The sequence below is a fragment of the Tachyglossus aculeatus genome, chromosome 2, assembly GCF_015852505.1.
Source record: "Tachyglossus aculeatus isolate mTacAcu1 chromosome 2, mTacAcu1.pri, whole genome shotgun sequence".
Taxonomy (NCBI): Eukaryota; Metazoa; Chordata; class Mammalia; order Monotremata; family Tachyglossidae; genus Tachyglossus; species Tachyglossus aculeatus.
The window spans coordinates 78500048-78515056 of record NC_052067.1 but is presented as its reverse complement, the minus strand read 5'-3'; the positions used below and the strand labels follow the sequence as shown (position 1 = coordinate 78515056).

Below are 15009 nucleotides of genomic sequence, written 5' to 3'. Positions count from 1 at the left end.
GTTATGGGGAGACTGAAATTCCACCAGACCTGTTGTGATAGAAAAAAAATACGGACAATAGCTCATGTCCTTATTCAAAATTTAATATTTAGTCTTCCGAAACTTAGACAGAAGAACTTGGTAAAAATTTTCCATTGCCTAAAATTACTGGTGGAATGCAGGGACCTCTTCCTCTTCCTCTCTCTAATTAGAAGGGGCAATTCTGACTCACTGAGCACATTTTCAGCTTCCTGCCAGCAACTGAGACGAAAGTTGAATTTCATGTTACTCATTGGAAGTATAAAATTAAAGCAATTAAATACAGTCTCACAAATATTTTATGAAGAGTACCACTGTAATTTCCCTCCAGCTCCAGTTGTTAAAGTTTTGGAAAGATTCAGATGAAAGCAACTCGGGGCCCCTTAAGTGGATTGTCATCAGATTGTCAAAATCAAATTATAGCATTACATATACACCTCAGGGGTTCTTCATTTCAAATACCGGGTTGGTGAAGTAAAACATCAACATCTCTAATTTCCTTTTCTTGCCTTTATCCTTTTTGACATAATTAATTGCCCACTACGTAAAAAGCAGTTCCTCGTGGAGATCACCATTAGTCATATCAATCAGCGGAGCAGCATGATTGAGCAGACTCATCTGTGACCAACTAACACTTTCCATGCTATATACACAAATACACTGGCTTTTGTTTATTCATTCATTCATTCATTCAACTGTATTTACTGAGTGCTTACTGTGTGCAGAGCACTGTACTAAGCGCTTGGGAAGTACAAGTTGGCAACATATAGAGATGGTCCCTACCCAACAATGGACTCACAGTCTAGAAGGGGGAGACAGAGAACAAAACAAAACATATTAACAAAATAAAATAGAATAAATATGTGTTTAGCACTTAAATCCACTGTTTCCGGCATTGGGTGGTTCTAAACTCTGCCTTAGACTCATGACATTATTGTTAGAGTAAAAAAACAACAAACAAAAAAGCCCCAAACCAAAAAAAGTTAAATCACATTTATTCAGTGCTTACTGAGTGCAAAGCATAGTACTAAGCACTTAAAATACTTAGTGCATTAAGTATCGGGGAAGCAGCGTGGCTCAGTGGAAAGAGCCCGGGCTTTGGAGTCAGAGGTCATGGGTTTGAATCCCGGCTCTGCCACATGTCTGCTGTGTGACCTTGGGCAAGTCACTTCACTTCTCTGAGCCTCAGTTCCCTCATCTGTAAAATGGGGATTAAGACTGTGAGCCCCACGTGGGACAACCTGATCACTTTGTATCCCCCCAAGCGCTTAGAACAGTGCTTTGCACATAGTAAGCGCTTAACAAATGCCAACATTATTATTATTATAAGCACTTGGGAGAGTTTAATAAGAGAGTTGGTAGATACATTCTCTCCCCACAACAAGCTTACAGCCTAGAAAGTTCCAACATCCTTATACGTTTTCTCCTTGGTGCTAGTAATTGTTCACTAAGAAATTTCCACAGTCAAAAAGAGATCGAGCCCCTATGTGTCAAAGCTTGAATCCTAAAAACAGAAGGCAGAGGACAGTGAATGGAGTAAGTTCGATGTGGGCAGGGTGTCTGTTATACTGTCGCTATGGGTCGGAGACGGCTCGATAGCGTAAGACAATATTGTACTCTCCCCAGGGCTTAGTACAGTTCTCTGCACATAGTAAGCGCTCAATAAATACGATTGATTGATTGATTGATTGATAGTATGTGCTCAAATACGATTGACCGACTGACTGACATTCACGAGGTCTGCAGTGAGAAAGATCCTTGTTAGATTCAGGCGCAACCAAATTCTTAAGCCACAACTTGTGACGTAGCAACAACCTGACTGGTTAATTTGGTTCTGTTTTCTACCCCCTGCCCATCCAGACTCTACGAGCACGTCCACGATCTCAGCCTTTTCCTTTTCAACGACGCCCTCGTTGTTTCCAGCCGTGGAATCTCTCACAGCCCATTTGAAAGGGCCTCAAAGACAACTTACCGGTTCTCGGCATCAGTGGCCCTCCCCCGACTTTTTGTAGAAGATATTCCTGACTCTCCATGTAAGTGCTCCCGTTTTGGGAACAGCATACATAAGGGATGCCACAATCTGTGGGTTCCATTAGCAGAGGACAACTGGTGGTAAAGAGTCAAAGAAGTTAGTTTTACAGTGTGCCACAAATGAGCATCTGACCATTTTCCAAGTTCAATTAGGTTTGGCTTTAAATGGGGACATCTGATCTTCTTGGGCTTGTCAGTGTACGGTCCATTCTGGGCAAGCAAAAATTGTGGGAACCGGCAGGCTTTATGCAGACCATCTCTGAGATTTAGTATCCTAACACCCATGATTTCTTCTCATCCGTACTAATAGGGAGTTACATCCATGCCAAAGGGGAAGGCATACTTCCTGCTGGACCCGTTTTATGATTCTCAAGCCGCAGTGGATTTCTCAAACTTTAGAAGAGGTACTCAAAAAGAGTGAACCTGTGGTCTGCTCTATTACAAAACGTATCAAGACAGAGAACTCTTATTCCCCCATTTTCATCTAGTACAGTTGGCCTTTTGGAAAGAAGCTATTGCCAATTATAATTTCACACAAAGACATGTGTAATGTAAAAATAACCAAAAACTTAATTTCCCGGCTGTGCCCTATTTGGGGTGTGAAACAAACGCAGTCACCAGAAGTATTTTTAGCAATAGTCTGCAGTTAAATTCTGTTTCCTTTTACAGGGTGTTAAATTTGATGTTAATTTTTAAAATTCTTAAAGATGAGCTAGCCGCTGATCTGCATTATGTTCTAAATACAAGTGTTTTGTGAAAGCACTTCATGGTGGCTCTCGAATCCTTGATGATGTAATTAAACTAAGGTGACTTACTGTTCAACAGATGTCAAGAACGCATTTATCCTCCAAGCTCCAACTCGTCAATGGATCTGTTCTACCGAAGTGGAAGATGATAAATTCGCATGGCTTTCTGTGTTGCAAAGAGCCATCAAAAGTGCTATTGAGAAGTAAAATTGGACCCCGATGAAACAAAGGAACGTTTATGACAGGCCCTTGAGCAACAGTGTGTATCTTTTCTGTGCCTCACGTTTCTCTGAGCAGGAGATGCTTCTGGTTAACCAGAATAGTTGACTCCCTCTCTTTGAAACTAGGCCCGTTGTTACTTTAGAATCATTTGAACCTTCAGATTCAAGAAGGATAGGCCTTGAAGCTTTGAAGTCTCCTGAAGAAGTACACTCTGAACCAAGTGTCATTGTGGTCTTTATAGAAACATTCCCTGCATCATTAACCATTCTCGCAATGCATGGTTCCAGTTTGAGGCTCACGAGTTTTCTATAAGCATTAATTGGTGGAAAATATTTGCAGAAGGAAAGGTATGATTTTTTCATTTTCCCTAATTAATGCTAAATTACTTCTTTTGATGATGCTTTGAGTTTTGTGAATAACATACACTATTAAATGGGATTTTCACCCTACTTCGAAGTTTTTGTTTGGGAGAGTTTAATTCTCAGTTTTGAAAAATTCCCTCGGTCGTTCCAAAAGTTAATTTAGTAGGCTGCTGTAATGGGTGAGATTAATCCCCAAAGACACCTGAATCCATTAAATGCTCCTTAGAAAGCATTCCATACTTAAATAAATCTATCACACTTTGTCCTCTAGGCTGCCTTAGCTTCTCCTTTTGCCTCACAGTGTCAGTCAAAACTGTTTGCCAAAGGCAGACTGAAGTGTCCCAGCAATGACAGTTCCTGCCATCAACAATTGGGTGGGTGGGTGGGGGAAGCTCTCCCTGAAGATCATTCATGAAGTTTGGATCCTAATTTAAACAAAAGGAACAAAAATTAAAATATTGTGCTATTTTATTGGTGTAAAAATCACACAACTGCTAGTTCTGATTCTGCTGAGATACATCCATGCAGTTTAACATCTATGATCCCACAGCCAGAATAAGCCATTAAATAGAATATTTGCTGTTAGTCAGCAATTAATGCAAATTTACATATGAGATCAAAAGGTGTGTATCATACAATATACAACAAATCCTAATACAGTACATCAACCTGAAGCGTAGGATACACTCAGGGGACTCTTTGTTAATAGTGAAAAGCCTGTCTATATGCCAACAGAATGAGGCCTAGTGACGATGACAGCAGGTAGCCCGGACGGAGACTCTGCGGGGAAATGGAAATCCATCGAAGTACTGACGCTTTTTACTTGACAATAATCTGTTACAGTAAAGACGGGTGAGGGGGGGTTGTTAATGAAAAGGTGGATGTGTGAAGCATGCAGATCAAGGTGGTATCCGGGGGGGCTGGGGAGAGTGCAAACAGAATGCTGGGATAAACACCCCAGAAAGGACAGTTCAAGAAGGCCTGCTAGGTTTATCCTGGTTGGAACGGAAGAGTCATTTACACGGTGCTGCTGGATCGAACTCAGGATGGGAAGGTTATTAAGTGGGAGGGTGGCTTTTCTGTCCCACACGGCACGAGGCGGAAGGAAAAGCATGAAATCTGACAAGCCGGTTGGTCGGTATGGCTTGGCAGCCTGCAAGAACCCCGGGCTACCCTGAAGGATCCCGTTTATTGCAAAGAGGCAGGCGCTTCCCAGACGTGGCGTGCTACCCGCGAAAGAATTCTCCGTCTAGTATTACGGCGGCATATGAGCAAATTAAAAGAATTTCCGATTTATGAAAAAAAAAAAAATCAAAACTGACCCACTAGAGTTGACAGTTTGAGGGATAACGTCGGGGCTCTGCTCATTTCCTTTTCTGGAAAGCTATTTCTGTGCAGGAGGTTTCACATGCAGTACAGAGGTCCATTAGTCAAATCACTTCCAGTTTAAAATTCTGGCCATCAATTTGACTCTGGGGTCTAGACGCCATCTATTTCTGTCAGGGACGAGCTGGTGGGGAGGGGGAGCAAGGATGGGACGTGCCAACGAATACACCATGCCTTCCAGAAAGTTATCCCGACCCTTTTTATTGTTGAGATTTTAAAAAAAAGGTACTTAAATACAGTGGAACATACGGGACAGAACAGAATCACAAAACTTAACTGCTGAGTGCATTGGGCTGAATGTCTGGGTCCTCAAATTGGCTTTGGGCCCCTCCCCCCGCCCTCCCCCGCCCCTTTAAAAACAAATACGTTCACAGTTTACGGCAGTTGGCTTATAGGTGAGAGAAAGGCCGAAGTTGTTCCAGCTGAACTTCCAGGGAGATTCTCTCTTCAAGAACATCCTGGAAACGAGATATGGGATGGCAAATGATGGATGAAAGTTAATTAGAAACAATGCATGCCTCCCATCATTCAGTGGTACACACCCCAACCAAGCTGACCACATGCTTCGTGGCTCCTTTCTCTTTCCCAATTTTGCAACCCCAATTCTCTCTGTACAGCTTCTCCCTGCCTTCACCCTTCACCAAATCCTGCCTGGTGCATCTTTCCTACCTCTCCGAGTGCCTTAATGGCTGCGTACTTCTGACTTGGAATTCCTCCTCCTAGACTGCCTCATTAGCACGGCATTCCTAAAAGTGCCCTAAATTTTTTTTTTTTTTGAGGTGGGAGGTGAAGGGGGAGAAGAGAAGAGGGGTCACTTGCATGTCAAAACTTTCTCAGGGAACTTATTATAACATGAAATCTTAACTTCAGATGATATTGTAGTAGGTCATTTATATTAATACGTAGGATGGCAAAAATTAGCCCACTCATATCACTTTAACAACCCACCTGATTCCTAATGATACAGTGGCTCTTGGCAGACTATTCAAAAATACGATTCTCCCGTGACATGAAAACAATTTAATTTTATATTATCTACCCTACTTATCCCAACGATACTATTACCTTTAATTGTTGCTGCAATTCACTATTCAATCTTGCCAAAACTGTGTTGGTTTCCTTATTGCGCCTAATTGATGCTTGAATAGCTTTCTTGTCTTTCCCAACTGACCTGAGGAGGTAAGGAGGAAAATAAATTGCACTTCCTGACAATTTAATGCCCAACTGCAAGCATTTGATGTAGACGCCGAAGTAGTTTCCATTTACTGCAGCTCAACCCATTTCAACATCCCCCAAGATAACTACACTTCAACTTTCCAAATGATAGAATCATTATTCAGATCAAGCTTTCCCTGTGGTTTTAGGATTTTTGATAGCCCTGGCATTCTCATTTAACTAGTCTGCAGTAAGATCCTGTAGTTGTCTCGGTGGAACAAGAATGGAAAATAACTCTACAACCTATTTTCCTCTCCATCTATTTCACTTGCTAATACTAGAGCAATATATTCAGTGATTCAGAGTTCACACTTACCACTTAATAGTTGATGTTGCTGTTGTGGTACACAAATGTTTCTTAAGGAGAGCAACTTACCAACTAAAGGAGTCACTCCATTTGGTTTCAGGAGACCGGTTTGGCTTAATACTAGCTACGGCTGGTAATTATCTTTTTAAAACTAATCCCAAAAGACCCTAGGGGAAGCAGACCTGGGAAGCACAAAGTTTGGACTGGACAAAGACTTCTCTGGGAGATGGGGGAACAGAGTGGTAAGAAGCGAGAGGACGGGCATGGCCCGCAGAGTCAACTCCAGTGGGACGGGGTCATTTTTTAATGTGAAAAATGTGTGAGTGGATTAGTTTGATGGATGTTTGTTCTCAAGGGAAAAATGTTTTTCTCCACATACTTTAAAGCCATGGAGAAATAATCCATCAAACACAACAGGGCTCATTATCGTTTACCTAGGAATGGAAGGCTGGGAAGCGAGGACAGCAGCCAATACACCTGTCTTCTGTGCATGCTCATCGACCTCTGGTCTTAGTTCGTCCTCTGATTTTAATCTTCGACGCACAGGCTTCGGAGGTGGAGCAAGAGGTGTCGTGCCTTTGCCCTGGAGGAAAGAGAAGACAAAATCCACAAATTCAATCACTCCTTTCATTCAACCATCTTTACTACGCACTTACTGTGTGCAGAGCACTGTACTAAGCGCTTGGGAGAGTACGATACAACAATTAACAGACACATTCTCTGCCCACAATGAGTTTACCATCTACAGGGGGCGGGGAGACGGACATTAATATAAATATATTACAGATATGTACATAAGTGCTGTGAGGCTGGGAGGGAACAAGGCAGGGCAATGCAGAAGGGAGTGTGAGAAGAGGGAAGGGGGGCTTAGTCAGGGAAGGCCTCTTGGAGGAGATGTGCCCTCAATAAGGCTTTGAAAGCAGGGAGGGAGAGTAACTGTCTGTCAGATTTGAGGAGGGAGGGCATTGCAGTCCAGAGGCAGGACGGGAGTGAGGGGTCATCGGCTAGATTGATGAGATAGAAGCATAGTGAGAAGGTTCTCAAAGCCTCCCTCATTCAGGCTTAAGTCCTGCCTACAAGGAGCTCCCATTAATTGGGGAAACAGGCAATATTTATAAGGTGAGCAAAATCAATAACTAAACATATATATATATGTAAATGAAAATACACACCACACACACACACACACACACACACACACACGCAGAGCTGCAGAATAGGTATAAATAGGTTCACGATTGCTAGAGCTGGTTGGTGACTTGCTACAACTTGGAAAGTTTTGAATATGGGGAGGAAGATGGTTCCAGGCCCGGGTGGGTGAGGAGATGAAGGTGAGAGAGTTACAGTTGGAGGGTTCTCCGAGGTTAAGTTTCAACACAAAGCATCTGATGTTAGGAGATCTTTCTAAGGGATAAAGTTGTGAGATCCTAGAGACTCCCTAGGACCTGCCTTGGGCTCTAGACCGAATGACCTCCCACAGTCTGTTCGTTCATTGATTCAATCATATTTATTGAGCGCTTACGGTGTGCAGAGCACCGTACTAAGCGCTGACTCTGAAGCTTCTGACATCTCAAAGCAAGTGAGGCTGTTATGGGCAAAAACACTGGCCGTGATTACAAAAAAGACACTGTACGTACCACCGAAGCAGGAGCACTAGCGACTGTCTTATCTTCACCTCTTCCATCTGTTTTGGCAACTCTAAGAGAACTTGTGGGATCAGATGACTTTTCCACCTATAAAGGTATGCATCGATGTATCGTTAAGAGCAAGTACACTGTAATGTGCAATTCACATTTAAGGAACTCAAACATCACGCCATTATTCCCGTCAACAGAAACAAATATATATTTTTAAATGGGCAGACGTGCAGATAGCTAGTCATCAAGTATTCACAGAATCACGAGCTGAACCAAGAGATGCAGAGAACTGCTAAGCCGAGGAATCACGTAAGCTCACAAATGCTCACCTGCAAGACCTCAGAGTGTTGCTCAGCTTCATCTTCTTGTTCTTCATTTACTCCTGATGCAGCAAATACCTCAAATTGGCTGAAATCTGCAAAATTTGGTTGTTCTGGGATCTGTTGAGGCGAGGTACTGGTATGGGCTATTAGGCCTTCAGCATCCACTGGGCGATGCACATGAGGCCCCGCAGCCTAAAAGGCAAAAATGTTGCACTCTTCGTATAAAACAGTCCAAGAAAAATGAAGTTGGCATGAGTTTGGTGTTCAGAAAAACTCTAGGTGCCTCTCTACAGGAGGTGGAAAGGAGATAAATTATTCCCATCACTCAGGCCTTTCACAGCAATACGTAATAAGAACTGCGAAATGGCGAAAGAGATAAGTAGGGAAAGGAAAATAGAAAATGGGCCACAGGGCAGACAGCAATAAGAAGAGGATTTCAAATGCTTACTTATACTTGAACACGTACATACCTGACTCTTGACTCTCGTGCCTCCCAAATCGGCATTCACATCTTTGCAACTCCCAGCTGGGAATGCCTTCCTGTTTTGGCTTTGCCAAGCTGGGTAGCACTTTCCCTTCCAAACCCGGCTAATTGGCTACTTCCACCTCCCTCCCCCTTCCTGGTCACACCATCCCTCTGCTACCTCAGCTCTCTTCTTCACTTATTTGTTATTGATATGTCTTATTTCTTCTGTTTCCCAAGCCCCTTATTCAGCAGTCACTTTCCAAATCCTGTCGGTTAAACCGTCACAGCACCCGGCATTCAATCACCTTGCCTCCTCCTACCTTACCCCTGATTTCCTACTTCCACCCAGCCCACAGTGCCCTTTGCTCTGATAGTGCCATCCTACTCACTGCACCCCGATCTTGTCTATCTCACTGTCGACCCCTCGCCCAAGTCCTGCCTCTGGCCTGGAACACCCTTCCTCCTCAAATCCGACAATTACTCTCCCCCCGCTTCAATGCCTTACTGAAGGCACATCTCCCCCAAGAGATCTTCCCTGACTAAGCCCCCCTTTCCTCTTCTCCCACTCCCTTCTGCGTCACCCTGATTTGCTCCCTTTGTTCTTCCCTGCTCCCAACCCCACAACACTTATGTTCACATCTGTAATCTATTTATTTATATCCACGTTTGTCTCTCTGCCCCTAGACAGTAAGAGCATTGTGCGCAGGAAATGTGTCTGCTTTTTGCTGTACTGTACCCTCCCAAGCACTTACAGTGTTCTGCACAAAGTGCTCAATAAATACGACTGAATGAATGATTAAATGAAATTCATTTTTTAAGACATATTGTCACCCGTTACTTTCAGCGTGGCTGTGTGGCTCAGGGAAAGAGCCCGGGTTTGGGAGTCAGGGATCATGGGTTCTAACTCCGGCTCTGCCCCTTGTCAGCTGTGTGACTTTGGGAAAGCACTTCACTTCTCTGGGCCTCAGTTACCCATCTATAAAATGGGGATTAAGACCGTGAGCCCCACGTGGGACAACCTGATCACCTTGTATCCCCCCTAGCGCTTAGAACAGTGCTTCGCACATAGTAAGCGCTTAACAAATACCATTACTATTATTATTGTTCCCCATCTTAAGGGGACAGTACCCCTTGTTTTTCTCTTGTTCTTGGCCCAATTATAGTCCATGTTCTGTTTTCCTTTATGCAGTTGCATGCTGTGGTTCATGTTCATGTGGCTCAGAGAAGCAGCGTGGCTCAGTGGCAAGAGCCCGGGCTTTGGAGTCAGAGGTCACGGGTTCAAATCCCGGCTCCGCCAATTGTCAGCTGTGTGACTTTGGGCAAGTCACTTCACTTCTCTGTGCCTCAGTTACCTCATCTATAAAAGGGGGATTAAGACTGTGAGCCCCATGTGGGACAACCTGATCACCTTGTATCCCCCAGTGCTTAGAACAGTGCTTTGCACATAGTAAGTGCTTAACAAATACCATCATCATTATCATTATTATGTCCTATCTTAGCCCTTTGGACCCTTACTATTACCATCTTGAGTAATCTTTCCCAGCTTTCATGTTTTATGGTTTTCCTCATGCATTTCACCACTCTACGCAGATGATCTGCTCGTCTGCCTTTCCCCCGCTTCATATGGGACCATTTGTTCTTGCACCTTACTATATTTTTAAGGCACAGTCATCTCTCCTTCTCCACTACACTGCAAACTCATCGACAGCAGGGATCAAATCTACTAACTATATCGTATTCTCCCAAGCACTCGGTACAGAGCAGTAGCTCAATAAATACAACTGATTGATTCTGGATTCTTTTGCCCCTTACACATCCGTGATTACTGAGGTTTAAGGGGGACAACTTGGTAGGTAACCAGGATTTTCAAGGTAGTTCTCCGCATGGAAGCATGGGGTTATGTGGAGCTGCTGGAAGTGAAATGAGGCCTGCAAATGCACAGAATTCCATGGTGTAGGTAAGGAGCATGCTATCAGGGAGGGGATTGGGAAGGAGAGGGGGCAGGGGGTAGAAAGGTTAGGCTGGGCCTACCATGGACTAGACAGAGCCAGGTGAGAGGATGGCTATGGGCCACAGAGGGGGGCCTGGGAGTGGGGGAAGTGGAGCAGGAGGCAGAGCAGGAAGAATAGGTTGCTGTACTCTGCCCCAGCGCTTAGAACAGTACTCGGCACATAGTAAGCGCTTAACAAATACCATTATTATTATTATTACCTTCAGCTGTAAAAGGTACAGGATTACCTAGCACTGAATCCCTTTGGTTTCCACATATGCCATGAAGCTGGACTGATGGGGCCCTGCAATGCCAAAGCAACCTGTCCTGTCCTCTGCGTCTTCATTCGGAAAACAATAACATTAGTGGCATTAATTTAGTGGTTACTATGTGCCAAGTTGGGTAGGGACTGTCTCTATATGTTGCCAATTTGTACTTCCCAAGCGCTTAGTACAGTGCTCTGCACATAGTAAGTGCTCAATAAGTACGATTGATGATGAAGTACAGAAACAAGGGCTGGGATAGATACAATATAATCAGGTCGGGGACAGTTGATTGAGAGGAAAAAAAAAAGCTCAACATTACCTGTGATGGCTGTGGTCTTGGAGGCACTGCAGGTGGATAGGCAACAACTCCAGTCTGTTGCTGTCCTGTAAGGAAATGAAATTTGTGTTTGTTTGGGTACGTACGTTGCTGTAATGCTATAAGTACTCTTTCTTCATGATAATGATACAGTGCTATCAATTTTACAGGAAAAAGCAAACAAATACATCTTAAGGCAACAAAACATTTCTCAGAAAAACTCAAAATCTGGGCACTTTATAACTCAATATAAAGCATATATTTTGCATGACAGTAACAACTTTGTACTGAGACAATACGGCCCCGAGTTTGTCTTCTATCTTCATTGCAGTACTATGACAAGTTGAATTCTATCCATCGTATTTTGTAAAAAAACAAATAAATGTTGTACAGTGAAAAGTTGATTAATGAAGCTAGTTCAGATCAACTAAAATTTCAGTCACAAGCAATTACATTTGACTATCAGGTGGATGCATGTCTAATTACACTGATTATGCCTTTTTCAAAAATGAAACAAAACAGCTTCAGACTCAGTCATTTGAGCAACTAAAATTGGGATAACCATCTTTTTTCCATATTTGACTGTGGGAACTGAATTCTCAATGTAATTTCCTCTATTAAGAGGATTAGGAGTGATTTTCACATCTGACAATGTTTACTCCAGGTTTTAACTTCAAAATAACACTGGCATCTACATCTTTTCGGATAAGAATTAAACAGCTCAGGTACAAAACAAATTCCACGAAAACATGAAACGTGTTCCCTTAGCGGATGATTTACAAAGCCGATCACATTCGTTCTTAAAATGTTCTCTAACCCCCTACCTGTCGTAACTGTAAAGGTCCTGTTCATATCTAATGAGGATGATCTAGAATGATTGGGATGAGACCTCGGGGGTGGTGGTGGTGGTGCAGCGCTGTCTGGAGATGTTCCTGAATGGGACCTGTAAAATCAAAGCCAAAATGACAATTTATTGGTACAATGACATGAAGCTCTTACCTCAGTTTACAGCCTTGGTGATAAGCACTCCAAACAAACAGGCCACAAAACCACTTTACCAACCCGCTGCCTGGTCAGGAGGTTCTCAGGCAATACACCTTGTCAGAATACTCTCCCCTTACCCCAGATAAAAAGCTGAGCAAATGGGCCATAGATGTGGCTATCTATTTAAAAGAATGAAAAAAACCCTCCCATTTAATAGTAGTAAAATGCTACCACTTATATTTGACAATAAAATCATTTACATTTGAGGTCTTGTACCATTTTAAAATAGGCCCTGGATTTACTTTCACTTCACGACCGGGTGAGAGTCCACATTAGGAAACCTGAATCTGCCAGGGTCCCGGTCACCCTTCTGAAGCAGCAGAGTCAGAGCCAGGCAAAGGAAAGAATAGCCCTGGTGAAAAGGAGGGAGGATGAACGGGGCTGCTTGGGGAAAAAAGAAAAAGATTGGAGAAGGGGAGGTAACACTCACGACAGTTCTCTTCTCCCCCTTCCCTGCTCGGGCTGAAGGTAATGATATCCTTCCCAATTGCTACATGGAGGGCACTCTTAGGGCCAGGGGCAGTGAGGTTCCTAGGATCCTCCCCTACCAGAGAAGCCTAGGGGTACAGATCTGAATGCTAGGGAGAAAAGCTCAAACTTGGGTTTTGCTCACATCCTTCAGGATACAACTTTAAGAACGAACTTGCTGGGGAAAAAAAAGGTGAGGAATTAAGTTCTTGGCTTTCTTTCTCCCCACCTAGTTGTACCCCTCTGTATTCTTCACCTCTGTTCAAGTTTTTCCTACTAATTATTGCCACTTCTGAGGCCCCCTCACTTAGCTTCTTGAACACTCTGGGCTCTGGTTTCAAACCATACATTCTTAGTAAAGGTATGACAGTTTCCCCAAAACGTGTGATTATAAAGTCTTCTGCTAGTGCTTTTGTCTTTGAAATACAGTTACGGTGTTACTTTTTCTTTCTTGAAAGTTAAATGGAGTCATAGCTTTTGGAGTTAGAAAGATTGAACTGGAGAGATTATGATTCCTGAAGAGTTAACAGTTCCTTAAAAACACTACTAGAAAGAAGAAAAGTATGTTTTCAAAGGCTTATAGTCAAACTATGAAACTTTATGAATTATTTTAAGACTCCAGACAGATAACTGGTAAATGACCTTTACCTCCCAGAACAATGTGCTCTGTTCTAAGCAATTTAACATTTATTCGTTAAAGAAAATACTGACCGCTGACGAGTTACAGTGTTCCCGATCTGTTCTGGATCAGAAGCAAAAGAGTCTGAACTGCTATAGCCATCTGCTGATAAATGAAAAGTACAAAAAAATGAGTTTGGTCACCTCTGGTAACAACTAGGACTAATCAATCTTCCTTTATATGAACAGAAAGATTGCCAATTGAAAACTGAAACATCTAGGTGAGAAAAGCAGATCCGAAATAATTCTGCAGCTAAGAAATGGACAGGGAACTGGAGTTTGAACGAACAGTGCTACAACTAATGGTATAAACTCACAACACACTTTAGGAGTTAAAGTGCAACATTAGCTCTTGATCTTACTGATGCATTCCTCTAGGCTGTTACCTACTGGACACCATTCTTTTGTTTTGCTACACGTCTAGGTAATTAGTGACTCTTCTGGAATACAAATTCCCAGGGGACAGAAACTGTGTATTTAGCTTCTTTAACTGCTGTTGATATCACCATTATCATTTCAATCACCACTTAACGTGTACAAAGCATTACACTGGGCACTATGGGAAGTAATGGAGGAACGAAACAGTTTCATGAGTGAAATATACACACTTAGATATTTGGGGCACAAAGGTGACTGAAAATAGTGCATAAGAGAAATGTGAGTACTAACAAGAATGGAAAGAAGACAGGCCCAGGAGTCAGATGACCTGGGTTCTAGTTTTGGCTTCCCAACTTGTCCACTCCATGACTGTGGGCAAACCACTTCTATATGCCTCAATTTCCTCATCTGTAAAAAGGGGGACTAAAAACCCGTTCTCCCTCTGACTCAGACTGTGGGTCCCAGGTGAGACAGGGATTGTCTGACTTGATTACCTTGTATCTAACACGGTGCTTAGTATAGTAAGAAAAAAAAAATCACAAATAATAATTGGAAGGGTTTATAGTGTCCTTTACAAATCTTCTCATATCCTTGAGGAAACAGTTCTGTGATTTAGATAGATAATCAGGTGGAGTTTGCATTTTAAGTTATATCTACAGTGCTGTTCTTTAGGATTTTACACAGCGCTTTGCTTCCAATTAATTCAAAATGCATTCACAGCTTATGTCATTTTCCTCTCTATCTCTCTGGAAGATGAACAGGGATAGATATTTTCCGTTTTCAGTAAGCACTTATCTAATGCCATGATTATTATTATTATTTTTACTACTGCTATTACTAATAATAATGAATAACTGTGGTACTTGTTAAGCTCTATGTGCCAGGCACTGTACTAAGTGCTGGAAAATTGGGTTGGACACAGTCCCTTTGCCATATGGGGCTCAGAGTCTTTACAGATGAGGTAACTGAGGCACAGAGAAATTAAGTGACTTGCCCAAGATCACACAGCAGACAACTGGAGGAGCTGGGACTAGAACCAGGTCCTTCTGATTCCCAGGCCTGTGCTCTATCCATTATGCCACACTGCTTCCCCAAATCGATATGTGTTATTATTACAGAACTACTCTAAGTCGTAGGAAAGAGCTGGAGTAAATGG

At 42.7% G+C, this 15009-nt stretch overlaps 2 protein-coding genes across 10 annotated transcripts in view; one reads left to right on the top strand and one right to left on the bottom strand.

The window, feature by feature from the left end:
• The window catches only part of ECT2L (epithelial cell transforming 2 like), a 93642-nt gene extending 90173 nt beyond the window's left edge, over nucleotides 1-3469 (top strand). For all 5 annotated transcript variants that reach the window (XM_038767934.1, XM_038767900.1, XM_038767915.1 and 2 more), the window contains 2 exons: nucleotides 1879-2051; nucleotides 2875-3469. In XM_038767934.1, coding sequence (XP_038623862.1) covers nucleotides 1879-2051; nucleotides 2875-3002 — 301 coding nt within the window. In that variant the 3' untranslated portion in view covers nucleotides 3003-3469. The remainder of the gene's footprint in view (nucleotides 1-1878; nucleotides 2052-2874) is intronic.
• A 370-nt stretch (nucleotides 3470-3839) lies between these two features.
• Nucleotides 3840-15009, bottom strand: part of REPS1 (RALBP1 associated Eps domain containing 1) — a 101520-nt gene continuing 90350 nt past the window's right edge. For 2 of the 5 annotated variants that reach the window (XM_038767312.1, XM_038767329.1), the window contains 8 exons: nucleotides 13509-13578; nucleotides 12110-12228; nucleotides 11289-11353; nucleotides 8254-8439; nucleotides 7925-8020; nucleotides 6722-6870; nucleotides 5831-5936; nucleotides 3840-5223 (listed from right to left, as the gene is read on the bottom strand). In XM_038767312.1, the coding sequence (XP_038623240.1) occupies nucleotides 5155-5223; nucleotides 5831-5936; nucleotides 6722-6870; nucleotides 7925-8020; nucleotides 8254-8439; nucleotides 11289-11353; nucleotides 12110-12228; nucleotides 13509-13578 (860 nt within the window). In that variant the 3' untranslated portion in view covers nucleotides 3840-5154. Of the gene's footprint in view, nucleotides 5224-5830; nucleotides 5937-6721; nucleotides 6871-7924; nucleotides 8021-8253; nucleotides 8440-11288; nucleotides 11354-12109; nucleotides 12229-13508; nucleotides 13582-15009 lie in introns of all 5 variants that reach the window. The other 3 variants (XM_038767303.1, XM_038767338.1, XM_038767321.1) reach the window with 2 other exon arrangements.